Source organism: Trypanosoma cruzi, genomic scaffold (genome assembly GCF_000209065.1).
Source record: "Trypanosoma cruzi strain CL Brener 1047053517151 genomic scaffold, whole genome shotgun sequence".
NCBI lineage: Eukaryota > Euglenozoa > Kinetoplastea > Trypanosomatida > Trypanosomatidae > Trypanosoma > Trypanosoma cruzi.
Genome location: NW_001849561.1, coordinates 176,716 through 201,523, shown reverse-complemented (window position 1 = coordinate 201,523; position 24,808 = coordinate 176,716). Strand labels below are relative to the sequence as shown.

At 42.8% G+C, this 24,808-nt stretch overlaps 10 protein-coding genes across 10 annotated transcripts, besides 33 other annotated features; 5 read left to right on the top strand and 5 right to left on the bottom strand.

Annotated features, from left to right (window-relative positions):
• Positions 1-8,608: part of a sequence feature (heterozygous, non-Esmeraldo-like haplotype) that runs on past the window's edge.
• Positions 100-137: a sequence feature (CT-rich).
• Positions 200-229: a microsatellite.
• Positions 417-441: a microsatellite.
• Positions 527-611: a microsatellite.
• Positions 680-715: a microsatellite.
• Positions 827-854: a sequence feature (AT_rich).
• On the bottom strand, positions 996-2,342 carry Tc00.1047053511649.100 (amino acid permease, putative; the record flags this gene model as incomplete). Its single annotated transcript, XM_809965.1, has 1 exon — positions 996-2,342. One exon carries the CDS (start codon positions 2,340-2,342, stop codon positions 996-998), a length of 1,347 nt encoding a protein of 448 aa, XP_815058.1.
• Positions 2,392-2,420: a microsatellite.
• On the bottom strand, positions 2,668-3,432 carry Tc00.1047053511649.94 (hypothetical protein, conserved; the record flags this gene model as incomplete). The annotated part of the gene is made up of 1 exon (XM_809972.1): positions 2,668-3,432. The coding sequence occupies one exon, from the start codon at positions 3,430-3,432 to the stop codon at positions 2,668-2,670; it is 765 nt and encodes a 254-aa protein (XP_815065.1).
• Tc00.1047053511649.90 (hypothetical protein, conserved) lies at positions 3,762-4,772 on the bottom strand (the record flags this gene model as incomplete). The annotated part of the gene is made up of 1 exon (XM_809964.1): positions 3,762-4,772. The coding sequence occupies one exon, from the start codon at positions 4,770-4,772 to the stop codon at positions 3,762-3,764; it is 1,011 nt and encodes a 336-aa protein (XP_815057.1).
• Positions 4,840-4,894: a microsatellite.
• Positions 5,210-5,238: a microsatellite.
• Tc00.1047053511649.80 (myosin heavy chain, putative) lies at positions 5,324-8,878 on the bottom strand (the record flags this gene model as incomplete). The annotated part of the gene is made up of 1 exon (XM_809963.1): positions 5,324-8,878. The coding sequence occupies one exon, from the start codon at positions 8,876-8,878 to the stop codon at positions 5,324-5,326; it is 3,555 nt and encodes a 1,184-aa protein (XP_815056.1).
• Positions 8,609-12,299: a sequence feature (haploid, Esmeraldo-like haplotype).
• Positions 8,907-8,943: a microsatellite.
• Positions 8,944-8,964: a microsatellite.
• Positions 9,037-9,061: a microsatellite.
• Positions 9,113-9,150: a microsatellite.
• Positions 9,170-9,197: a microsatellite.
• Positions 9,231-9,272: a sequence feature (GA-rich).
• Tc00.1047053511649.70 (structural maintenance of chromosome 3 protein, putative) lies at positions 9,430-13,032 on the bottom strand (the record flags this gene model as incomplete). The annotated part of the gene is made up of 1 exon (XM_809962.1): positions 9,430-13,032. One exon carries the CDS (start codon positions 13,030-13,032, stop codon positions 9,430-9,432), a length of 3,603 nt encoding a protein of 1,200 aa, XP_815055.1.
• Positions 12,300-20,840: a sequence feature (heterozygous, non-Esmeraldo-like haplotype).
• Positions 16,046-16,075: a sequence feature (AT_rich).
• Tc00.1047053511649.60 (metallopeptidase, putative) lies at positions 16,266-17,504 on the top strand (the record flags this gene model as incomplete). The annotated part of the gene is made up of 1 exon (XM_809961.1): positions 16,266-17,504. The coding sequence occupies one exon, from the start codon at positions 16,266-16,268 to the stop codon at positions 17,502-17,504; it is 1,239 nt and encodes a 412-aa protein (XP_815054.1).
• Positions 17,536-17,608: a microsatellite.
• Positions 17,736-17,777: a microsatellite.
• On the top strand, positions 17,903-19,621 carry Tc00.1047053511649.50 (hypothetical protein, conserved; the record flags this gene model as incomplete). The annotated part of the gene is made up of 1 exon (XM_809960.1): positions 17,903-19,621. The coding sequence occupies one exon, from the start codon at positions 17,903-17,905 to the stop codon at positions 19,619-19,621; it is 1,719 nt and encodes a 572-aa protein (XP_815053.1).
• Positions 19,708-19,735: a sequence feature (AT_rich).
• Positions 20,142-20,169: a sequence feature (AT_rich).
• Tc00.1047053511649.39 (hypothetical protein, conserved) lies at positions 20,374-21,417 on the top strand (the record flags this gene model as incomplete). Its single annotated transcript, XM_809974.1, has 1 exon — positions 20,374-21,417. The coding sequence occupies one exon, from the start codon at positions 20,374-20,376 to the stop codon at positions 21,415-21,417; it is 1,044 nt and encodes a 347-aa protein (XP_815067.1).
• Positions 20,414-20,436: a sequence feature (AT_rich).
• Positions 20,841-22,167: a sequence feature (areas merged during assembly that could not be assigned to a particular haplotype. This can correspond to areas where the two haplotypes were merged or to regions with more than two copies in the genome that were merged during assembly.).
• Positions 21,712-23,451, top strand: Tc00.1047053511649.30 (hypothetical protein, conserved; the record flags this gene model as incomplete). The annotated part of the gene is made up of 1 exon (XM_809959.1): positions 21,712-23,451. One exon carries the CDS (start codon positions 21,712-21,714, stop codon positions 23,449-23,451), a length of 1,740 nt encoding a protein of 579 aa, XP_815052.1.
• Positions 22,168-22,750: a sequence feature (areas merged during assembly that could not be assigned to a particular haplotype. This can correspond to areas where the two haplotypes were merged or to regions with more than two copies in the genome that were merged during assembly.).
• Positions 22,751-23,695: a sequence feature (heterozygous, non-Esmeraldo-like haplotype).
• Positions 23,562-23,628: a microsatellite.
• Positions 23,696-23,704: a sequence feature (haploid, Esmeraldo-like haplotype).
• Positions 23,705-24,808: a sequence feature (areas merged during assembly that could not be assigned to a particular haplotype. This can correspond to areas where the two haplotypes were merged or to regions with more than two copies in the genome that were merged during assembly.).
• Positions 23,781-23,806: a microsatellite.
• Positions 24,022-24,046: a sequence feature (AT_rich).
• Positions 24,115-24,173: a sequence feature (AT_rich).
• Tc00.1047053511649.14 (hypothetical protein, conserved) lies at positions 24,209-24,808 on the top strand (the record flags this gene model as incomplete). The annotated part of the gene is made up of 1 exon (XM_809975.1): positions 24,209-24,808. A coding segment is annotated over one exon (600 nt), but the record flags the coding sequence as incomplete, so codon positions are not given.

Here is a 24,808-nt window from a genome sequence, read left to right as displayed (position 1 = left end):
AGGGAAGTTCCCCCTTTTTCTCCCCTCACTGTGGAGTGCGATGCGACTGAGATGTGACTGGACTGCCGAAACTAAAAGAAGAAAACAACAACAACGGCCAGAAGAAGAAGAAGAAAAAAAAAAAGGAAAAAAAGGAGGCAAAATTCGTTTTCCATTTAATTTTTGTTTTTAAATTATTTCTTGCCTTTCGTCTTCTGTCTTTTTTTTTTTTTTTTTTTTTTTTTTTTTTGCGGATGAATCACAGAGAAGCATTCGCCATTGAAGCACACGCAGCCCATGCGGAGTATTAAAGAAGAAGACCGCTAAAATGGAAAACAAAATAATTTGCCAATGCCATACAAAGAAATATAAAAAACAACAACAATCCAACAAGCAAGAAGAACGTGTGCCATGTCGCTCACAGGTCCATTTCCCTATATATATGTATGTATGTATGTATGTGCCTACCTTTCGTACATATAACCGAGTTGTCCTCAACACGTTATCAAAGGGCAAAGAAACCACATAATTTCTTAATACCTGCATGCACACACACACACACACACACACACACACACACACACACACACACACACAAACAAACAAATACCTGCATGCACACACACAAACACGGAAAAGAAATATTTTTGCACGTTTTCAGTTTTATCGCATAAAAAACAAAACAACAACAACAAGAATGAAAACAAAAAAAACAAAAAAAAGGAAAAAAAGAAAATGGGCGATGACAGAAGCAAAAAAAGAATTCGGCGATTTACGCATGTATCGTTTGACAAAGCACAGATTTCCTCCCCACTCTCATCCCCTCCCAAAAAAGAAGAGCAACAACAAAAATAAATTAAATAAAAAAAAAAAATGGGTTTTTGAGGAAACAGAAAACAATCAAAGACAAGTAGGCATAGATTATTTGTCCGTAGCTGACCCTATTCCTACCAATATATGCAGGATTTTCATATAAATAAATAAATATTGAATATTGACCGCACAATGGAGCATGATTACTTGACAACACCATATATGGTCGATATCGTTCCAAAGCAGATTACAACAATACCGGCAAAGAGCAGTAAATATGTGAAGGTGTAAAGAAAAAAACCGGTTTCTGCATAAGTGAAGCCGCCGCTGTAAATGAAAAAGAACGCAGGAAATACAAAGGCGATAAATCCACCCGTCAGTGAGCCAAGCAGGCCAAATACAATGTTCACGTTCGGAATAAAAAGACCGGCAATAAGTGCAACAAGGCACACACCTGAACAAAGTACCGCATTCTTCCACCATGCAACGGTGTCCAGTTTCCAGCCCAAAAGATGATGAAGCGAATCACGGCACGGAAGAATGTGGAGAGAAAAGGCCACACAAAGCTTTATGACAATGCCAATATACGCGACAAACATCATCGCATCCCTCATTGGCTTGAACATCTTCAAAATAGATGAGGTAACATCCGAGCCAAAGTCCGCGTAACCAAAGAAACCGGTAAGCCAATAAAGAACGGTGCAAAGAAACATACTGATTGCTGTCTCCAAAGTCATTCGAAATGCAGTACTCTTCGGCTTCATCTCGTTCCATACCTCAAACATGTTGCTTTGGCATAGGTATGCAAACATGAGCTTCCCAAGTCCTCGAATCCCCTCATTTCCACCCCTGAAAAGAACAAGATCGTCACGAAGCCCATGTTTTAAACCATTTCGCACACTGTGGAGAATGCCGACAATGACAAAGTAGATAATAAACGAAACCGCAAAAAATGACACATATCGTACTGAGTTGATACGCTTCGGAAGCGACAATGGAAGCATAAACAAGAAAAAAACAATGCAATTGACAACGCGAACAAAACTTTTTGTTCGCCAGTACCCAGTCACAGAATCATCGCTAAGAAATGCTTCAATAACATCGCCAACTGAGATAACATACGCGACACATGCACCAAAGCACTTTACAAACATGACTACCGCAGTGAAAATATCACCGCCACGCCCAAAAAGCTGACGAGCCATTCCTTCATAACTGCGAATGCCGGTCTTTAGCGACGTCACTGCCAAAAGATACATGGAAAAAACGGTGAGTAGGTAGATGGCAATTAAATAGATGGTACCCGCCACAATACCCGAGGAGTTAAATGCGGAGGCAAGGGCGAGAATTCCAGCACCAAGACTGCTTCCAGCAAGATTACAAACACCAGAGAGAATACCGCCATCAGGAATCAAGCGCCTTGTCGTCTTTACAATGCAGTTCGGTTCCTTTGGATTCTCACTGGTCTCTTGGATCCTGGAATTCAAATCTCCATCTTTTTCGTACGCCCCGTGATTAGCTTGTGGAAGATATTCAACTTTGTCGGCCATTTTTGGAATATCCTAAACCCGGCAGGGAAATCGGCTTCACGTAGAGTACAAAAAAAAAAAAAAAAACAAAAAAAAAAAGTAAACCATAAGACACGATTAATAGCAAAATGCATGCGCATACACAGAAACAGAATATAACAACAATAATGGCCCTCCCCATGGCACGCCGACACCCACTTCGCCAGTGAATTACACAGCCCGAAGAGAAAACTAAAAAAAGAAAAAAAGGTGAAATTCCGACATGTATTATTTAAAGGGAAAATACCAAACGACAATCCGCATCGCATGTGTTTCCTGGACACCAAAACACCATGACGCAATCTCTCTAAAGAGAATAGCAATTGAAACAACAGACTCCTCCGTTTCTCGCATTCTCTTCATTATCGACAACACACGCCTTACAAGCATTTTTCCCACAGAGGCAGCATAGAACGTCACATTCCTTGCACACCCAACACCTGCAAACGCTACAGTTCCCATTTGTTGTCAACCCACAAAGTACACATTTTGTACCCCCATTTGTTACCTGATCCCGGTCGCTAAATGCAGCCGCTATCGCTCGGGTTATTGAACGCTCGTCGTCCAACACATGCAATGAAATCGAACCATACTCACTTTTTGGCAAAGGAAGGCCACTTAGGTAAACAGTGGCGGTACGATTTAATGTGTCGATGTGGATAAACGGCGCATTTTCATGCTTTTCTGCATTATTCCTTAACACAGTGAGTTTCCTGGGGAAAAACAACAGTTCTCGCTCCAACTGAAGCACCCCACGTGCAATTTTCTCCAGTGTATGGCAAGAGCATCGAAAAGGGCCATGGTACTTGCAGGGAAGCCATAGTCGCTGTCCAATAAGGTGATCACACGGTCGGTTCACTTCGCTAAGGGAGAGAATATGGCATTCATTTATCACACCAACCACACGTGGTGCAAAGAAGAATGCAAGCCCAGGAAACATGTCCTCATCCAGCGTATCAAAGGCTATCGGCCTGTATAATCGCACACAGGTGTTCCAGCCACCGCAAGAAAGGTACACGCGACAGGTTTCATCTCTTTCATCGCCCTCTTCCCTTTCTCGCTTTCTGCTCATTCATTCATACGCCAAAAAAGGAAAGGCGATTTACTCTCCCAAGGCAAATTAAAACGCATATGAAAAGGGAGAGAAACTCACAAAAGCAACAAAAACATAAACAACAACAGTAAGAGATTTTATCGTGAGACAATCAAACACGTTGCAAGGGCACACACACACACACACAGAGAGAGAGAGAGGGAGGGACACTCCATCCTCCACGAGTAACAAATACCCCAAAATGATTCAACATATATATATATATATAGATCTAAAAGCACCCATTTACAAATTCGTTAGCACTCACATACAAAAGTAACAACAACAAAAACAACAAAAATGCAGCGTTAAAACTGTGCAAAAAGCCAATTGAGCAAAGCCTCGCGATCTTCTGCATCCAAGATTCGATACAACCGCACCAGTTGAATCAACCTTGTCAAGTTATGTATTACAAGAAGTGTTTTACTATTCATCTCTTGCACTGTAAGAAGATGATGGATATATGCACGCATATGCCGCTTACACGTGTAACAATTGCAGTCTGGTGAAAGAGGTCGAATATCTTTTGTGAAGCAGTCATCATTCAAGTCTATTTGTGTTTCATAACGTGCAGGAGACACACCACTTACTGGATTGAAGTCAAACACCAGGCCTATTCCTTTCTCCGCCAATATCCATGGAATTGCACTCTCAATAAAACATACATTGTATTTTAAACAAATCAGTAAAGATGGTAAGGAAATGGCAGTACTCATAACCTGCCCTTTATTGATAGCCTCCTTTACATGGTATGTGTATTGTTGTAAAGTCTCATTTTGACAAAGTTCCTCCAAAAAAACAAACTCGCCATTATTCTCCGCAGCACATAAGGGTTTCATTAACTTACAATTGCCATTGCCTTGAAGGGAGTCCGCAGATGTTGCCCACTTTGCCGAACGGGTCATTGCTGTCCGTCGGCGCTTTTTTTGAGGCTCATTTATTGAAACAGAGTCATAGGGAGGAATGGCTATTTCCGGGCGAAGTGGCAAAACCATTTCCTTCCATTTATCCATACCCAATGAAATTCGACCCTTTTCATGATTCGCACACAATCCTGCGTCTGTTGCAGGAGCGCTAGCGTGCATGCCAATATGAGGACTTCGCACAGTGAGGATGGTCCTAAATTCCCCCAGCCCACAAAATTCGGCAAAACCCTGATTGGCTTTTTTGCAAGGATCCACAAATTCGCTTGCGTCGAAGATGGACACACTGATCACCCGTTCTTCCTCGTTAAGAATTGCTCGTGCCTGATCGGGCGTCAGACAAGGAATACCGCCCCGTTTGCAAGGAACCACCAAAATGGGGTATTCCTTGGCCATTAACCGCTTTAATCACTTGCCCCACAGAATGAGATGAAGACACGCATCAAACACCCCATACACGCACAAAAAAAAAATAAAAAATAAAAAAAAAAAAATAAATAAAATAAAATCAAAAGAAATCCAAAGAAAAGCGGAAAAAAGCCTTTTTTTTTTTACTCGGGGCTTCCACCATCCTACATGATGTAAGAGGAGATCATTTCAGGCACCTCGCCATTCGCGTCTACTGGCACAGCGCCGCCAGCCAACATAACCATTATCGTGCACCTGCGTAAAACTCAAAAAGAAACCCAACGACGAATAATTAGCCTCCTCACAGATCTGCTTAAGCCGCCGTCCTCACTCACATCACTTCTATTCGCTTAAAAACAGATATATAGGTGCCATTACATAAACAAGTGCACAAATAAACTGAGTGATAACGATAAAAGTGTAGAAATAATAATAATAATAACGATAATAACAAGGAGGAAAAGAGAACAACGCACAATATCTATCTATCCGTCTCTCTCCTTACCTATATAGTCATATCAAAAAAAAAAAAAAAAAAGTTATTGCTCTGATCCAAAGACGCTATCCCAATCTACGGGAATCTTTTTCTTATTCATCCTCACCTCAGTTTCATATGAACTTCGCGAGGGATCCATTTTACTCCTTCTGTCAAACCCACTCATTGAAGGCAGTGTAGAATGTGAATTCCCGTTGTTTGAAGGCGAAAAGGAATGCAACGACGCCTCTATCGTTCGATAAGGGCCACTGTATTGAGTGTCTTCTGCACTTTGTGCTACGGATAACCTCGAATAATTCTCCGAAGCTTGACCCACATCCCCAATCCTCATCCATTCCTGCTGTCGAAGCCAATTTCTTTGCACGTGACTAAAAATGGAACTTTCCTTCGATGCGTTGGATGAGAAACGATCTGGTGCGACACCAGGGCTTTGACTTTCCCGTTTTTCCTCGTATGATCGAGCTCGGGAAAGCGCAAAATCGGTGATTGCCCTATTAATGCGTGCGTCCGCAGCTGCACTTCTATTAGCCCTGGCTTTCATTCCGGCAGACTGCGGCCGCAATACTACCGGGGTCTTTAATTGCAACTTCTCCATTCTTCGCCGTCGTTCAGCCGCAACTTTCATGTAATGTGAGCTAATATACTGGTGCTGAGAAAATAACTCAAAAAACGCGTCAGTTTGTTCCACCTCAATGTTTAGCCGCATGCGGTCCTCTTTTCGCACTAATTCACGAATCTGAATACGTGTTTTCTGTAATTTCTTCTCCAACAACCGTTGCTCCTCCTGCCTCTTCTTGCCCCTAAGATAATCCATGGAGCTTAGCCATTGCGTCCATGACTTTTCATCTGTGATCCGTTGAGCATCCAGAGCCCGCGCCTCTCTTCGCTCTGCCCCACAGGCAAGTTCACGCTCATATTCCAAAGAAGCGCGCCGCTCCTCCAATAGTTGTCGATACAAGCGAATGCGTACAAGCTCACCTCGGACGTGACGTTGAATACAAATAGCGGCTCTACGGCGCAATTCTTCTATACGCCTCGCCTCTTCAACTCGTCGACGCTCATCTTCAATTGCTTTCCGACGACGCTCTCGCTCTGCAGTTTCAATTGTCTCTTGGTAAACTCGACTTTCGGCTTCTAATTCTTTTATGAGTTTCCACGACGTGTCTTCCTCGAGCTCGTATGAATGTCGAAGGTCCGCTTCCTGCAAATGCATATCTTTTGACGCCTTATCCAAGTTTTTCCGCGCGATTTCGACCTTGTGGAACAGTAAAAAGATGTCATATACCCCGCGCCGCGTTAAGTATCCCCGAGCAATTCGCTGAATAATCAGTGATGTACAAAGCAAATGCCGGTCCCTCAACCTTTCTAGCAATTTAAAACCCTCTGCCTTAAGAAAAACCTTAGTTTTGCCTATTTGAGCCAGAGAAGGCATGCGTATTTGAGCCATTTGGAGTACATGCTGTATAAATTCCTTTTCGTCTTTCGTAACCACAGATGTACACATTCGATAATTCCGGCAGAACAAAGCTCGTGGAATACGTACTGGATATCCGGCTTTTCGAAGCTTCACTGTGGCAAGAACACCACTTGACTCCAGTTGTCCCATGACTTCCCTACCGTAAAACATTCTGGGTTTTTTATCAGGATGGGGCTTAATACACCGAATCCAATGTGGATTCGTCTCGCCAATTAAATCCATAAGAACTCTCAGCTGATTACAAAAAAAACCACCCACAGTAAAAGCTTTACCTCCCTTTTTCCGCTCCGATAAGGGGATGGGTGCTGGAAGGCAGCTTGCAATTACGCGATCACCGCTAGCTCGTACAATGGACTTAATGGAATCTTTAAGAGTATCTCTATTTTTTTCAACCCAACCAAATACGTTGTACGTGACATCCGCTGCATAGTGACGCACACAAAAAGTTTCCCCAGAGACACGTTCCTTCTTAAAAAAGGAGTTGGATTCATGAGTATGCACCACTTTTTCTAAAAATCCAAGGTCCGTTCCTCCTCCAAACCAACAACATTCATCAAGAAGAGGAAAAATGCCGCCCTGTGCGGTAAGCAGTTTTAAACAGCCTGTATTATCAGTAAACTTAATATCTGTCACATCCACCCCCTCCATTCTACATTCGTCCATATCACGCTTAAATATGTGCAGGTTATAATGATACTGAAGCTGCTCATTCGTCATATTGATACAAAGCTGTTCAAAGGAGTTCTTATTAAAGTTCTCAAATCCAAAAATATCCAGCAAACCAATCCAATTACCATCGTTTTCCACATTACACAAGTCATTGCAGCGGTCAACAATCCAGCCAAAAACACCATCATACAAATGTTTACACATGGCATCACGGATGTCGACAGCTGCCACAACGTCGTTTTTCTTTAAAGCAAACTCATTGTCGGGAAGTGCACGAGTACTAGTCAGAAGTTCATGTACAAGATCATCTTCACATACATCAAGCAATTGGACAGCCTTTTTGGTATATTTCATGGTTTTTGGATCAATAGAACAGCCATCTTCTTCTGGAAGAAACCGAACATTAAGTAATGTCATTACAGCTGCTGTCACACGCCAGACAGAGATAAGCTCGACATCTGTCATCCCAACAATAGACATGGCCCGACAAACGTCATTAAAGTCTTTTTCAGAGTTATACTCACTATTATTCATTGTCCCCCCTGAAGAAAGGGACGTATATTGTTTCTCATGCTCAAGACCAAGGACACGTGCCATACTCCCTTGAGCACGGGCCAATAGATAAAATGAGTGGAATACGCGCTCGCCCTGAGCAGCAGATACAACACGACTTTTTTCAAGAAGATACTTTATGTTTTCAGCGCCAACAACAACGTGTTTGGCGTTAAATTTTACTTTCATGAATTTGCCAAACCGAGAGCTATTGTCGTTCTTCACAGTTTTCGCATTTCCAAAGCACTCCAAAATAGGCGAACATGCAACCAACTTTTCACCAACACCCCGGGCAGCTTCTTGTTCTAATTTGCTTCCATTCAGTGATGAAACAACGCCCAAATAATTTAGAACTATTTTTGTTGCTTCTGTTTTCCCAGCTCCAGATTCACCGGAAACGATAATGCATTGGTTTTCCTGACTGTCCACCATCTCATAGTAAGTGACATGTGCTTGAGCCCATGTGTGTGGCAATAAATTTGAGGGCATACCAGAAACACTCAAACTACGACCCGCATTTAAATATTTTTGCATTTCACTGTCCTTATACCATGGGATAGCAAAAGTAAATGGATTTAGCGCCACCACTATTGCACCGATATTGGTATAGACCACGTCATTCATGTAACGCATATAAAGGCATCTCAATAAAGTTGTTTCGTGAAGAACGGTAAGATCAAGTAAGTCGTCTGGGGTGTCATTGAGGGATTCTCCATAAAGTGGTTCTACGTCTTCAGGATTTTTTATTGTGATTATTTCGTTTTGAGTGGCTTCTCTTCTCAATGAATCCTTTGTGACGCAAACAATTCCTCCTTTAACGATACTTTCAACTACTCCACAAAGCCAGGAGTGTTCTGGATGGCGAAAAAAAACATGGTCTCCAGCCTTGAGCGCGTTCATTTGCTTAAAAAAAAAAAAATAGCGACACTAATAATAATAATGGTAACAATATTAATAATAATAATTATTATTATTATTATTATTATAAAACACAAAACAAAAAAGACACATGTAAAGGGAAGAACAAATATTTATTCGCCTTGCAAACAAAAGAAAGTAATAAATAAATAAATAAATAAATAAGAGGATTTAATAAACAAAAAGATGAGGAGTCGCATCAATCACCCAACCAAAAAAATAAAATAAAATAAAATAAAATAAAAAAAATAAAAAAATAAATAGTAATAATAATATTATTATTATTATCATTATTATTATTGATAACGATAAATAAATAAATAAAAAGGCAGTATTTTTATTTCTTTCCTTCTCGCTCTCTCTCCCTCTCTCTTTCGCATTTATGTAGAAGAGTTCCCACTTTTACCCAAAAGAAATAACAGGCATGTCAACCCAATTGGACTTCTACCAATTAAACTCTGTTCTATGAACAACTCACACTTCTGTTTATTCTCTTTTCTTCTCTGTCTCTATGTCCATAATAATAATTACTTTTACTCCTCAATCTCTCGTGTCCTTTTCCTTTCTTCAAAGGCTGCCTGCTTCAATAGTTTCACTCCCTCCTCAAGAGAAATGGCCTGAATCCGACTTGTCTTGTTATGAAAGAACACGCCAAGAACGCGATCTGCGGCTTCAAGCATTTCCGTCTTGAAGGTTGAAGTGATAAATTGGCAATTTTCAGAGTCTTTCAAGATAAGTTTTGCGACTGAAGAACGGTATTCTGCATCTAGTGCAGCATCAATTTCATCAAATAGATAAAACGGTGCCGGATCACAGCGCTGAATGGCAAAGATTAATGCAAGGGCAACAAGTGATTTTTGTCCACCACTTAACTGCCCAAGGTCTGTTATGGCGTTACCAAGTCCAAAAGAAACGCAAATTCTAGCACCAATATATGGATCTTCTCCTGCATTTTTCTTGGCTGCTGATCGAACAAGTTGTAATTCCCCATGGCAATCCTCAGTAGCTACAATTTCTTTAAAAACCACCTCAAATTGATACTGCATCTGTTTAAATGTTCGCTCAACCGCCTCATCTTTTTTCTTGTCAAGATGTTCCATTAGGTCGTGAATACTTTTTAATTCATTTTGAAGAATTTCCTTTTGTCCAACCAATTCATTTTTGGTCTCCATAAGAGATGAATATTGATCCACTGCTTTCCGGTTCACATGTGAATACTTCTTAAGCTTCTCATTATTTTCTTTTAGACGATACATTAACATTCCGAGAGACTGTCCAGAATATTTACTTGCATCTTTGGGAACAATACCCAACTTCCGTATCTTTTCCATGGCATCATCGCGGCGCTGTACAAGAAGTGTCCGCTGAATCTGCTTTTTTTCATCATTGTCTCTTCGTTCCTGAACAGCCCTGGCTGAAGCAAATTGTTTGTTTTTCAAGACTTCCAGCTTCTCTTCACTTGCCATCTTCTCGTTTGTCGTTTCAGCAATTGATTGTCGAACAGTCTCAATTCGCGCAGAAACTAAAGAAATTTCCGCATCCACATTTCCTTGTTCCCTTGTCAAAGTCTGATTGTTTGTATTTACCCAAAGAAGTTCACGAATACGATCACGCGCAATATTCAACCGACGCGTTATATTTTGAAGTGTATCTTCCAATAACTGAACCTCGGTGGTTATCTGAACACGTTGTAGCTGAAGCGCCGAGAGATCCTCTCGAGTTTTATCCACTTCCGTAATGACAGACTCTAGATGACTCTCTTCCTTTTCCCCCCATGATGACACAAAATCTTCTTTTGCCTCCTGTTGCAAAAGTTCCAGAGAACTGTTTGCATCAGCCATACCCTTTTCCAAAGATTTTCTTGTCTCCAATAATTGTTCCCGATGCTTCTCCAATCTTACTTTCCGCTCGTCATGAAGACGAGCATCTCGAAGATCTGCATCTGCGTCATTCTCTGCCCTGGAGGCCTCTCCTCTTAATGATTCAATCTCGTTCATGGCGTCGGTTATCTTCTGTTCAACAACAGCCACTTCTTGACAAAGCTTTTCAAGTAGAGTCTTCTCATTTGCCAGTCTTTCAGACAGTTTCTTTTCATTATTGAAGGATAATAGTCTCGAATTGCGAGATTCCAAGTATCCACCTGTGATGCCGCCCTTGCGGCTGATTTGATCCCCTTCCATTGTCACAGCATCACAATTATATTCTTTCACAAACTTGGAACCTTCCTCCATTGACGATACAATCGCCGTTTTTCCAAATACCTCAGCAACGACTCCCTTAAATCTCGGATTACAAGAAATATGCTCCATGAGAGAACTACAGCCTTCTTTTCCATCAAATCGGATTGGTTCACTTTTGCATGTATCCAGTGGGAAAAAAGAAATACGTCCTGGTTTCTTCTTTAAATTGATTTGATCGAGAATAAGGGCGCCCACATCAAAGGAATCAATAACAACATTAAAAAGTGCATTACCCGCAGTCACCTCAACGGCCGTTTCGTATCCTTTTCCAACATCAATTAGCTCAATTAATTGGCCATGAACAGCGTTGGTGAGTTTTTCATCGGCAAGTTCGTGTAACACTTCCCTAAGTGATTGTATTCCCTGACGAGTATCATGTCGAACGGCACGCTCAAGTTGATGTCGTGAACGACTCCATTCGTCCTGTAATCTTTGAACAATAATTTCTTGTTCATTGACCTTTTGCCACAAACTTCTTCGCTCCATATTTAGAGTATTTCGCACAGTTATTGCTCTACCCCTGCGAGTTTCATGATCGGCCAATTTTGTTTCCACCTTCTTTGTCGCAGCCTCTTTTTCCTTCTGATTCTTATCTTCTTCGTGGATACGATTATCAATATCCTCTATGCTCTTCTTTATGCGAGTAATCTCCTTTCTGTGAGTCTCTATGGTATTTCTGTTTCGCTCTATTTCTCCAGCTAACCATACGTCACGTTCCTTTTTATTCTTAAAAAGCTTCCTCCTCCCTCTTTTAGCAAGGAGAGCTTCCAGCTTCTTTTCCAAACTGGCCAATTCATTACTTTTGTGATCTGTTGTTCTCTGGTGTTGATTCAGGTTGTTTCTGCTTAACTCCAAATCCTTTTTCACTTTTTCTGCATTTTTTTCCAAATTCTCGACTTCTTTTTGAAGAGCTAGTCTTTCCCTTTCATTACGGCTTATGGAGTTCTTAGCATCGACAACATCCAATTGGGCAATGGCTTTCTTACTATTCAGTTTCGTTGCCTCTCTTTCCAGCGTCTGCATTTCACCTTCCAAATGAGCAATGCGTTGCGCGCAATTACGAATATTTTTCTCTTCTATTTCAATAGAACTATTCGTATTGTTTTCAGCATCTCGTTGTTCATTTAAAGAAGAAACGTATTTACTTCGTTCTTCATCCAACTTCTGTAGGCACTCTTTGGCATTCGCCAATTCCAAGAAAAAGATGGAGTATTCGACACATTTTCTCTCCCTCTCAATTTCTTGAAGAGACTTTAATTCAGCGGTTTCAGCCTCAAGTTCTGTCAATCTTTTTTGTAACTGGTCAATAGAATCCTCTATTTTCCTATATTTGCCTGAGGTTTCTTCCAAAATTTCCTCACTTTCTTTTCGTCTAGACTCATAGACTCTTGTGCCAGCGACATCTTTGATAAGTTGGCATCTTTCCTCATCACTCATATTGGCCATGTTGACAATCTTACCCTGCTCCACAATATAGTATGGATTGCTTGAAGAAAATCCTGCACTTTCCAGCAGTTGCCTTACCTCTGTTGCTGTAAACCGACGATCATTTACTCGAAATTCGTCCTGTTTCAATCCCAAAGTACGTCGTATTCGTACTTCTTTCTCTTCAGCTCGACCAGGGATGATAAGACGGCCATCTGAGTTATCAAAAATAATTTCAACAAAAATGGACAAGGCCGGTCTTCCAGAACCCGCATGAAAAAGTTCCTTTCTTTCAGCAGCCGTTAAAGTAGTGTACTTTTCACTCAAAACAAACTGAACGGCGGCAAAAAAGTTTGATTTGCCGGAGCCATTCTTCCCCACAATAACGTTATTCTTTGGTGAAAGGTCCACTTGAAACGATTGATCCCGGTAGGAACGAAATCCCGAAATCAAAATGTTTTTTATGTGCATTTTCACCAGCCTTCGAGAGAGAAAAAAATACAAGCAAAAGGGAAAGTAGAGAGAAAATTTAAAGGAAACAAGCTTCACAGACAGGGATTTACTTTATGGGACGAAATAAAAACTTGGTAATAAAAAATAACCTCCCTCTTGAACGGCGGCGTCTCTTTTTGGAGCGATGACCATGTCAGAACCGTTCTGCTTAGGACATTTTCAAAAGCTCCCGTTAAAAAGAGTCTTGACAGCCTAAATGCGCCCCGAAAATCGCAAAAAGGCCCGCAAACCAAAATGCAAATCCCTGCTCGTTTTCCCGGCTCTAAATTCCCCTGCGAAAACGAAAACATAAACAACACACTGGTGGCCCGGCATGGGCGCCAAAAACCCAATAGGAATGGAAAAAAGAAAAGAGAAGCATGCGCTCGCCGCTTGCCGCCGAACGCGGCGGAGGCGAGGGGCGGGGCGACGCCTTCAGGCGGAGACGGCGATCACGCGAGTGCTTATCGTCTCCGACTTCCCCTTGGGTTGGCGTTCTGGGGCGTCTTCGCTCTCAAAAAAGCAAAGCTTTCCGTCGCGCGATTGCCTTTTATCAGGGCTTCCACTTTATACTTCGTTTCGTTCCCTTGATTACTCTGTGTGTCGACCTGTCCGGATTCGTTTTGCTTGTTCATCTCAAAAAGTGCTATTGACCCAGAGATTTATCCCTTGAAAGGACGAAATTTCACGTTGGTCTGCGGGATTTACATCCATTTAGCATGCTCTGAAAAGCGTGACGGCGAGAGTGCCACTAACAAGAAGTATTGTTCTTTTATTTTTTGATTGGCCGTTGGGGAACTTTACCTTTCGCGTTAACTGTTTGGGAAGGTTGGGAAGTGATAAGGATCTTTGCGGAGCACATTTATTATTTTTTTTTTGATGCCTTTTATATAGCCGACTATGTGTCATTTCTACTTATTTGGCTGCATGGAAGGCATCTACTTTAAATAAACGTTCTTTTTGAACTTGGGGGGAGGTCATTTTTTATTTATCTTTCATGGACATACTTTGCCCTATATAAAAAGAGATATGTGGATATATATGCTTTATATGGCGTTATGTGTCGATGGGGTTGTAGCTTTTATTCACTTTTTTGTAAAAAAACGAAAAAAAAAAGAAAACATTTTACTTAGATATTTTTTCAATCCTTTTTAACAGTCCCATATCCGATTAGTATGTTAATGAATGTTGACCCTTGAGTTTTTCTTTGTGGTACCATTTTTTTTTTTTTTTTGGAGTATATTTTTGACCATGCCTCTTTTATTCTGCCAATGGACCTGATGAAGAATGCTGCGCACAATGGATCCTTTTTTCTTATTTGGAGAGTAAATGGGGCACTGTTTGTCACAATTTAGCGATACTCTAGCTTTCTTCACGCGACTGGTTAAGGGGCTGTGATCAATATAAATGTACGAAACTGTGAAGAACGGGGCTATATTGGTTTTAATAAATTTTAGGGAAGCGCAATTATGGCATAGTTGGGCCTTTCAAATGCTCGAGGATGTTTCGCCGATGAGTTGGTGATGATGTGAATTCATGCGAATCACGCTAATTATGGTTGGTTATTTTTTTAATTATTACTTTGTTTTAGGATCTTTTTGTTGCGGTTTTGACAAACTTTTTTTTTGTGAGAATGTTTGACACGACAGTGTTGAGATGAGGCATTTTCATTTTTTGCTTTTGTCGCATTTATGACAATTATTGGCTGTAAAAATGAGGAACAAGAACATAAGCTTGAAAAAGGACATGATTTTTTTGTTGATATTTCCTTAATGGAAGAATATTGTTGACAAAATATTTTAATGCGCATTGAGAGTGAAATTATTGCTTCTTTGTTTTTTTTTCTCACTCTACTTCTCTACTTTTGAAGGATGTTATGAAAAGAGGGATATAGAGACTTTGTCTAGGGCTAAACGGAATGTACTAATTACATGGTGAGATGTTGCTGACGTTGCTCACGGGAATATGTTGAGGTAACGGAAGGCAGCATTTGCCTCCACTTTTTTTGTGTGGTTGTGCTGTTCTTAGGTTTGTTTTTTCTGATTCGTATTTGTCTCTCTCTTTTTTTATTTCCTTGTTTCCCCTTGAATGACATGTCGTCTTCACTTTTTCCCCCATTGTGGTGGTGCACTAGTGGTGGTGGGGGAAACAGAAAGAAAGTACATGCCGGACATCACGACGCCGTTTCTTCTGACGGTGCGAGGCGGTGATCGCATGCGTCTGCGAGGGAAACACCACGAGCCGCAGTCCCTTTCTTTTTTCACCGCACTGACCGACGTAGTATTCACACGGCGCCTTGCAGCGACCACATCGGCCCCAGTGACTGTGTGACTTGTTTCGCACTGCGACACGGTGGGCGAGGAAAAAATCAACGGTCGCTGCTTTACAATCGCCACTCATTCTTTTGCCACACCAGCAGCTGCCAATTTATCCGAAGAGAGGGAGGTGGAGGAGGAGGAGGCGGCCGTGGTGGTGCTTCGCTCACCGATTCTATTGACCCCGTCGGGTCCTGTTAACTCGCTGGAGGTGCGGTGCACAGAGACGAAGCGCGGGGGCCCATCACGGGGCCACACCACCGCTGACGCTAAATTCGACGCGGCCACTATGCATGGAATGCAGCGGACTGCTCTAACAAGGGCACAGGTGAATTTACTGCGCGCTGCTGATAACAAGACGAGACGAAAATGAAGGACCATTTTTTTATTATTTCCTGTTTGTTTCTTTCTACTTGTTGGAATGCGGCGGTTAAGTTGAAGGAAGGAAGGAGGGGAAGAAAAAAAAAGAAAATCCAATACAAAGAGAGGGAGGGATAGGCGAATAAAAACTAATGCGGGGACCCGTCCATCATAATTTCCTCATTGTAACTTCACCACACAACGGCTGGGGAAGGGGGGGGGGGTCGTAACGACGGTGGCACCATCGTCTTTACGGCACTTTTCTGTGGGCGCTTTCTTCATTATTAATGTTGTTGTTTCTTTGTGAATGAACCGCCTTTTTTATTTTTTACTATTTATTTATTTATGCATACATGCATGTTTGCGTTTTGGGTAACCGCAACGGATAATGGGGGAGTTATGGGAAGAGGGGGATGTATTAGTGCAGACAGGAGAGAAGACTTCTCAAAACAATAGAAAGACGACACACACAGAGAAGGTGCGGTTGTTGAGATCTGCTACAACAGCTGCTGCACATTATTATTAACGACGACGACAATGATGATGATGCGGCCTGACGCTGGAAGACGGGGAGATCGCCATGAGGTGACACGTAGTCAATGGGAGATGCATAACTCCGTCATCACGGATGACGCGTTTTTATTCCCCAAAATGGAGCTCATGGAGGAGCTGCACAAAACACAGCCGTGGAAGAAGTCACCGCGCTATTTCCAACGCGTGAAGGTTTCTGTTCTCGCGGCGCTGCAGATGATGATCCACGCGAAACGTGGAAGCCCCAACGTGACGTGCTCCAACGGCAGTGGCGTTGCTGACTCTTCTGCGGCATCCATGCGAAATGAGCCGAGCCGCGAGAATTGGTTTGAGGTGATGGTTCTCATGCTGGGCCACTTTAACGAGGATGAAATGATTGTCACGAGTGCCTTTGCTCTCCCAGTCGATGCCTCCGAGGTGGAGTGTTCCATGAATGACGCCTCCCAGTTGTACATGCTTGACTTCCTTCAGTACCATCAGCGCGGCGGGACGCAGGAAGGCTGCATCGGGTGGTACCACAGCCACCCTGGCTACACCTGTTTCCTTTCTGGCACAGATGTTAACACGCAGCAGCTTGGACAAACTGCACAAGACCCGTGGCTGGCTATTGTCGTTGACCCTGTGCGCACCATCTCGACTGGCAAGTTGGATATGAAGGCTTTTCGTACGTTTCCAGAGAAATACGTGGCAGAGCAACAGGGGACAAGTCAACACACACAAGGAAAGCATTGGGAAGGGTCCACGACATCTACGTGGGTGCCTTCTGAGCGTATCAGGGAGTACGGAGTACATGCACACCGCTACTATGAGCTGCCCATTACTCTCGTGCGTAGCAAAGACGATGAGGCACAATTGGAGTGTTTGTGGTCGCGTTACTGGGCACTGACATTCTGTTCCAACCTCTTCACTGCGAATCGAAAGCTCATGACAAAACAGATCCACCAATTGGCTGAAGTGCTTGAAAGTGGCGTGGCAAGTCGACATCAAACGATGATGAAGGGGGATGGGTATTTGCCTGGTCATAAATTAGGGAGTCAGCACCAACGTAAAGGCGGTGGTGCGGTGGATGACGAGACACCCGATGGTGTTGAAGCGTTTAAGCAAAGGAGCCTTCATGTGCGTTACTTGACGTCTTCTTTGACATCAGAGGCGGCGTCGGGGGGGAACACTGCTGGTGGTCAAAAATTCCGTCTTTCGAGCATGATTTTTCTTTTAGTTTTAGCGCGTGTATTTTTATCTTTTTAATAAAGGACTGAACTTGTTTTCACAAGAGAGCAAAATAAATAAATAAATAAAAGACATAAAATAAAAAATAAGAAATAAAAAATAAAATAAAATAAAAATAAAAAAAGGGGGATTTTCATATTTTTGTGTGTGTTTTCTAGAAGTCTCTACAGGACAGAGAAATAAACTAATTTGGTGCTGATATACTCACGGTTTCTGTAATGGATCTCACGTTGTTGAGAGGGACTCTGCTTTTTTTTCTTTTTTTTTTTTTTTTTTTTTTTTTTTTTTTTTGGGGGGTGGGGGGGGGGGGAATTATTGCTTGTATCATGATTCATGTATACACCCATTGTTTCCCCCTGCCGAAAAAAAAAAAAATATGCAATTAAAGTGATCAGGCCGTTTCTGTGTGTATTTTCATGCAAACGGCAACCATTCTTCAGCGTCTCTTGACGGAGGAAGGAGCATTCTTTCATCCCGTAATGCGGTTGGTATCTATTCCTTCCATGGGTGGTGGCTATGGGGTAGTGGCAGCAGAGTCATTGAAGCCCGGTACACTTCTCGCAAGGATACCGCGGCACTCAATGATCACGGCTAGCAAGGCCCGTCATTACCTGGCATCTTTCGAATACAAACAGAGGCAAGCTCTCTCTTGCAGCAATCGACCTTCTAACGAAGGTGCTTCTGTAACAGAATTGGAAGCTGTTGAACAAGAGCTTTCACAGGGCCTTTCCCCATCAAACACTATCATTTGCTATATTCTTTTGAATGCAGCTCAATGCGGTCGTTTTTCTACCCCTAATACTGAAAACAGCATGGATATGTCAGCGGATAGCAGCAGCAAGAGGGATAAAATATCTTTCCAAAGCGATCATGCGTGGATGAAGACATGGGTACTTTCGCTTCCTTCCCGTTACAATAATCTTCTCGAACTGCGTCCCGAAAAGGCTGATGAAGAATGCTATTCAAGTTATGAGGATACTGGGAAAATTATTTCCTCGTCTGATGCGTATCTCCGCCCTTACCTGCAGTTTGAGCGGCATCGTCATAAGGTTTTGCGAGAGCAGGCGAACGCTGAGGCGGAATTTCAATTATGCAAGTCAACACTCTCATTTTTTCAAACCATGCCACATTCTGACTGTGAAGAAAGATCAATGCCGATTACATTGGAACAATTTCTTTGGGCTTACAACACTCTGATGACCCGTGGCTTCGCATATTACTCAGAGGTTTGGAGCCTTATGCCTTGGGTAGATTACTTTAACTACGCCTTGAATAGCAATGCCACGATGAAGTACGATGAACGAAGAGGAGCCTACGTCTTTGAAGTCCTTTTTCCTATTGAGAGTGGGGAACAAATTTTTCTGCAATACGGCGCCTATACGGACATGGAGTTGCTGTTGTGGTACGGTTTTACCCTCACACCAGTTTTACTTCCTGAGGTCGCGAGTGCCCGTACAATAAAGGAAAGGAGCCAGAAGCTTCGGATGCTTTTGCGTGAAGGCCTGGAAATAATGGATGATGGGGACATTTCTTTTGCCCATCGTGATGAGGTGTGGCTGAAGGCAGTAAACAGGGCTTTGGGTTATTGTTTTTCGCCATGGACGGATGCGGATGGATCATATCCTTCTAATCTAAGTGAATCGTGGTTGGAACTTCTTCTTTCTTCATACATGAAGCTACATAATAAGTCTAGTGGTGACGGTGAAATATATCAATTTCCTCCTGCGGCGGAAGCAGCGAATGCCCTCGCCAGGCTCATTATAGGAACGAAAACGCAACACAAACTGCCACCTAGACTAACTGCTCGTGACTGTCGCCTTGGAGCACTAGGTCCATCTCCGTCGATGCTTCGCCTTCTGAAACACATTAGCCGCATTTCTTCCACTCCTAACGAAGGGACAAAATTAACTCTTGTTAACCTTCTGCGAGCCATTTGTTGGGCGGAGCTGTTTTGTAATTATGGTGCGGGGATGAAATTGTTTTTTCTAAAAAGTGAGACGATAGCATCGCCTGATGGTACCGTAAAGTCCATGGCGCTTCAGGCCTCGTTGGATGCTGCCTCGCTCCTGCACCTTTTGGCGGTGGAAGCGACAGAGGAGGAATTGCGTGTCTACCTTTCGAGGATGTGTGATTAGGCGGAGGTGAGGACCGCAGGCCGATTATACGTACAATGACTTTGGTGAATTAGGGTAAGAAGGAGGGGGGAAATGCATGAATTTTGATTTAATTTTATTTATTTATTTATTTTTCCTTCTTTTGTTGACGAAGACATTAACTGTCTAACTTCTTCTCGTATGAATGCCGCCTTCGCCGCTGATGTAGAGTGTAGCATGGCTGGGAGAAGTTGGTTGTATTTGACCATCTTTGGTTTCACATTTTGGTTACTTTTTTTTTTTCTTTGTATTGTTGAATTCCTCCTGGAGGGAAATGACAATAGAAGTGTAAGGCTCACATTCTTGAGTCCCGTATGTACACTAATACTACCAATATTGCTACTAATAATAATAATTTATTATCGTATTATGCAGCGTCCCTTCAAGGCGTCTGCATGTAGACAAACGAAGGACAGAGCCGAAACCTGTTAATAAGAAGAAAAGAAAAAACGGTACATAGATTCTGAAGAAGTGTTTTTTTTTTTTGTTGTTGTTGTTCTTGTATAAAAATATATATATATATTTATAATGGTGAGTCTACCGCATCTGTTTCTACGTGGCGGTTAAAAATTCAGGTTATAAATCTTGCTGTGTCGAAACAATTGACGTTGGAAGCCAGGGGTGTTTCTAAATGCATTGCCTATCTCTATGGGTCTGCAGGTTTTGTATGGTACTGTGCTCTCTAAGGAACGAAATATGGTTGTGTGATTAAAAGGAAAAAAAGTAGTCATGAAATGTTTACTGTCGTTGTTTGCTCTGCTAATTATCATGTACATTTTATTTTATTTTTAATTTTTCTCTCATGGATCGCACACGGACGTGAAGAAATGCCGGAGCCTGTCGTTTGTGCCACGCAAGAAACAGGTACCGATGGCAGCAACCAGGTCAATAAAAGTATTTGTTTTTTGGAGGTTTTTCTCTCCATGTATGCCTTGAGGTGCAAAGAGTTTGCCATAGAAATGAACCCCCGTGCGCTTCAGGCTGCCGTCGCGATGCAGGACGCTGTTGATATTGCGAAAAGGGATCTGTCTGATTCTGATACAACTACAAGAGGGGTTACGTACAAGCTCAACGGCGTACCTTTTGGTGTCAGTGGCTCGCAAGCACTTTTTCCAGCTTTTGCCTGTATGCCTCTTGTAAAGCTCGATCTCAATGACTGTTATTTGGGCGATGCAGGCACGCGCACCCTTGCAGAGGTGATGAGCACAAGTTCTCGCTGTGGGACTATGATACGTGACATTCATTTAAGTGGTGTGGGCATTGTTGATGCCTCTTCGTTGACGTGTGTTATGACTGCAGCACATCAACTAGAGTTGTTGGACGTGTCTCGCAACAGAATTGGTACACAACCGCACGGGTTAGCGGTGTTGTGTGCGTCGATGCACCACCACAAATCATTACGCGAGGTGAATTTGGGTGACAACCTGATAAGCGGTTCCTGCGTTGTAACTATACGGGCCATTGCTGAATGGGTGGTATGCGCTGGTCATGACGATGTTCTGCACCGCATTGATTTACGCTTTAACACACTAGGGATTCTTCGGGAATTTGGCGGTGTTGTCATTCCAAGCAGGACGAATTTAACACACTTTATATACGGTGCTCACCCGCTTGTGGATGCGCTTTTTTTAAACAACACATTGGAATATTTTGAACTTTATGGCAATGCTCTTTCCGCAGATGTAATCGACGTTCTGGAAGCCAAGTTGGCTGTCAACAGGCGTACGAAGAAGACCATTCAGAAGTCACATACACAACTGACATGTAATAAGGGCTGAGAGGCATTGAAGTACACACAGAAAATGAAGGTTGCACCAAGTTGAAGAAATTCATATGGACGAGGGCGTACACGTACGATCTTTCTCTCTCTTTCTCAATTTCTATTGGCACTCACTCCAGCAAACGTGGGGTTTTATGGCATTTGTAATGACGCTTGTTTCCTTTTCCTGTTCACGCATATAAACTTTCCTTTTTTTTTTATTTTTCTTTTTACGAAATTGAATCCTTTTCAGTGTCTCACGCACGTTCACGAGAAGACGGAAAAAAGAAATTAGAGGGGAGGAAACACCTCCATGAGGTCGAAATCCCATTCCACGCTGCCGCGGGCAAAATACACAGCTACCACGGCTGCCACAACTGTGACTTCGGGATTGCCGCCAAAGAAAGTAGCGGAGTTGGTTCGACAGCTGGCGGAGTCTCGGTATGAGGCGCAACAACTCCGCCAGCAGATTCAGTCGTTGCATCAAGAGAATGACTCATTTAGAGCTTCTATTTTGCATAGATATATTGATGGAAGTATCGCAGATGTCTCACTTCCCCAAAAGAAATTAAGCCAACAACGAGAACCAAGAAATCAACACCAGCAGCAACATGAAGGCGAAAGGCCGTGTGCGTTAAATGGAAAAGTAACTACTGCGAGAAATGGGGGTACTGTGGAGCATTCAGGTTTTATGGATCAGAAGATTACTTCCCCACAGAAGGCGCAAACGTCACTCCTACCGGAGTCAATTGGGATGCTATTGACGCCACCGTCCTCTTTTTTGAAAGCGGCTGACGAACCGTCTGTAAAGGGCGTGGAAAATTTAGAGAACCGCCATTCCTCTCTTGGGGATTCTTATTGGAGGAAGAAGTACGCCAAGCTGAAAAGGACTCACGAAAAGGCGCTTAGGGAGCGTGATTTACAGCTAGCGGAGGTACAACATCTTGTCTATCAGATTCACGAGGAGCATGATGAGCTGCGACATCGCCATGAGCGAGATTCTCTGCAACGACAACTGGAGATTGAGTCAAGGAGTCGGATGTCACTAGAGGAAAAGACGAAGTCCCTTGAAGAAGAGGTATTAGTGTGGCGACAGCGTTTTTTGCGTTTTGTAGGAGAGCCGGCACACATGCCGAATCATGTAGTGGCATCAGAAGTGGCGCCAACACTCGGCGATACTTGTGATGGCGGAAATTTCTCATCTCCTCCGGATGGCTTGAACCAGACAGATCGCTCCTTCGTGTGTCCAGAGAGTGCACTTGCTTCCATGATAGACGCTGATGCCTTTCCACAGGGTGCAAATGCCTTAAATAGCACTCGTTATGGCAACGCTCTGGAGAGAAAGAAGAATGATGTGGAGCATTCTTATTTGCAGCATTGGCGAAAAAAGAAGAGAGAAGATGTAAATACGTTTGACTCTCATGGAATTCAGAATACTTTTCTGCGGCCTTTTGCTAGAATGAGCAGGCACTCCGTTGCTGTCCAGGTGGGACCATCCACAGCAGCTGCAGCCTCTCAGACAGAGAAATGTAGTCAAAAGTCCGTAGGGACGTTAGTGGATTTTGGCATTCAAAACAACAACGCAAATCCGGGTCTGTTGCACTTTACGGGGGAAACAAAACTGACGCCGGATGCAAGAAAGAAAGTTTTGGCCACTTTTGATAGAAATATTGAAGATCTGCCAAAATCTCATTTTCAAGAAAAGTCAACGGGCTCGGTTTCATTCTTTACACCGGGGCCTTTTAATCAGAAGAGTCTGCAGGACCACGTGTATTACATGGTGAATCAGGTGCACGGGAGAGGCAGCCATCATCGAACATCTTCTGTGCCTTCATGCAGGCAGCCGGAGGAATTACATCCACCTTCTGCCTCTTTTGGTTTTCCTATGGCTTCCCCTTCTGCTTCTATGGCGGGACGTGGAATTTCTATTGACGGTAATCAGGCAAAACGAGATCGTCTTGAGGAAGATATTCGTAAACACGATCAACTTTTAGAAGCCGTAGCGAAACTGCAGCGACGAGCGCAGCGTTTTGCCAAGACACCGTCCATTTAAGGAGATGTGCACGTTTACATTGGGTTTTACCTTCAGTGGTATTTTAAATCGTTGTTGGTCTGTTTTTAATGTGCCATTGGTAATAGCTCTGCCCATGTACCTGACTGTATTTGTTAGTATTCTTTTTGTTGTTGTTGTTGTTACTTATTTTATGTCTTTGTTGTCGCTGCTGTTGTTTCTTGTTCTTTCTTTGAGATATGGGTGGGTGGGTGGGGGGATTGAGTGTGAAGGAGATTTGGTTATTATTATTATTTTTGTGTGTACATTTTATATCCTTTTCGATGCGACTGAATTTAATTTGGCTTAGGCGTATGAGCAGGACGATTAAATTATTTATTTATATATTTATTCATTTTCTTTGAGTTTTGTTGAATAGAATGTCGGAAATATTGGATATATGTATTTTGCATGCATGTCCGTACGTCCATACTTACACGTATGTGTCTATCTGTCTTGTATTGAGTTATGACATGGTTGCATTATGAAATACGGAGACTATTTATTGCGTTTAACCACGTGGTTGGTTAGATGTACGGATAAATGTGTTTAGTGCCTATTTCTATTGCTCTCATTTATTATTATTTTTATTATTATTGTGGATACTCCGTCTGTTTTAACTGCTTTACTTGTAGATCTTTAAATCTGCTTTATCTTTACCGGGACTTTTTTATAAATTTCTTTGATTAATTATATATATATATATATTAGTTTGTTATTTTATTCTTTTCGCTCCTGTTAGAGTTGGGTGCAATTATTCATGTCGACATCATTGCGGCTTCACCACCCAACAAACGCGGCGCCTTCGCATGCAATGGCTATGAAAGACATTGCCGTTCCACTTGACGGGAGTCAGAATTGCCACAACACTGTCGCGGAGACACACGATATGCTTGCGTACCCACAGATAGGTGGAGACGTTAATGCGTGCGGAGTACAAGACGTGGGTGAGGGCGACGATGGCGGTGTGCAATTTGGCGACTTTTTCTTTCAGAATATTCCACCAGAGGGAAGCGTTGATGCGGCGCAGTCCTCCGTGTTTGAGGGTTTTTGCTTCGATGACATCTGTGATGATGGCGCGTGGGCAGCCGGCGTCACAGCGATGGGAAACGCGCCTGAAGAGGATACGGAGAATCAAATTCATTTAAGTGCACCACAACCGTTTGAATTTCTTCTTCCAGAAGACGCCACCTCCACAAGTGGGACCGCAGCCGTGGCTGAAGGCACCGTAACAGAAAGTGCTTTTGACTTGGGCTTGGGGGTGGCGCACCCCACCCGCGGAATAGCGGATGTTCCCTCAGTCTCTGTTCCTGTTTCCACGGAAGTTCTACGGCGGTCTGCACCACGTGGAGGCGAACGA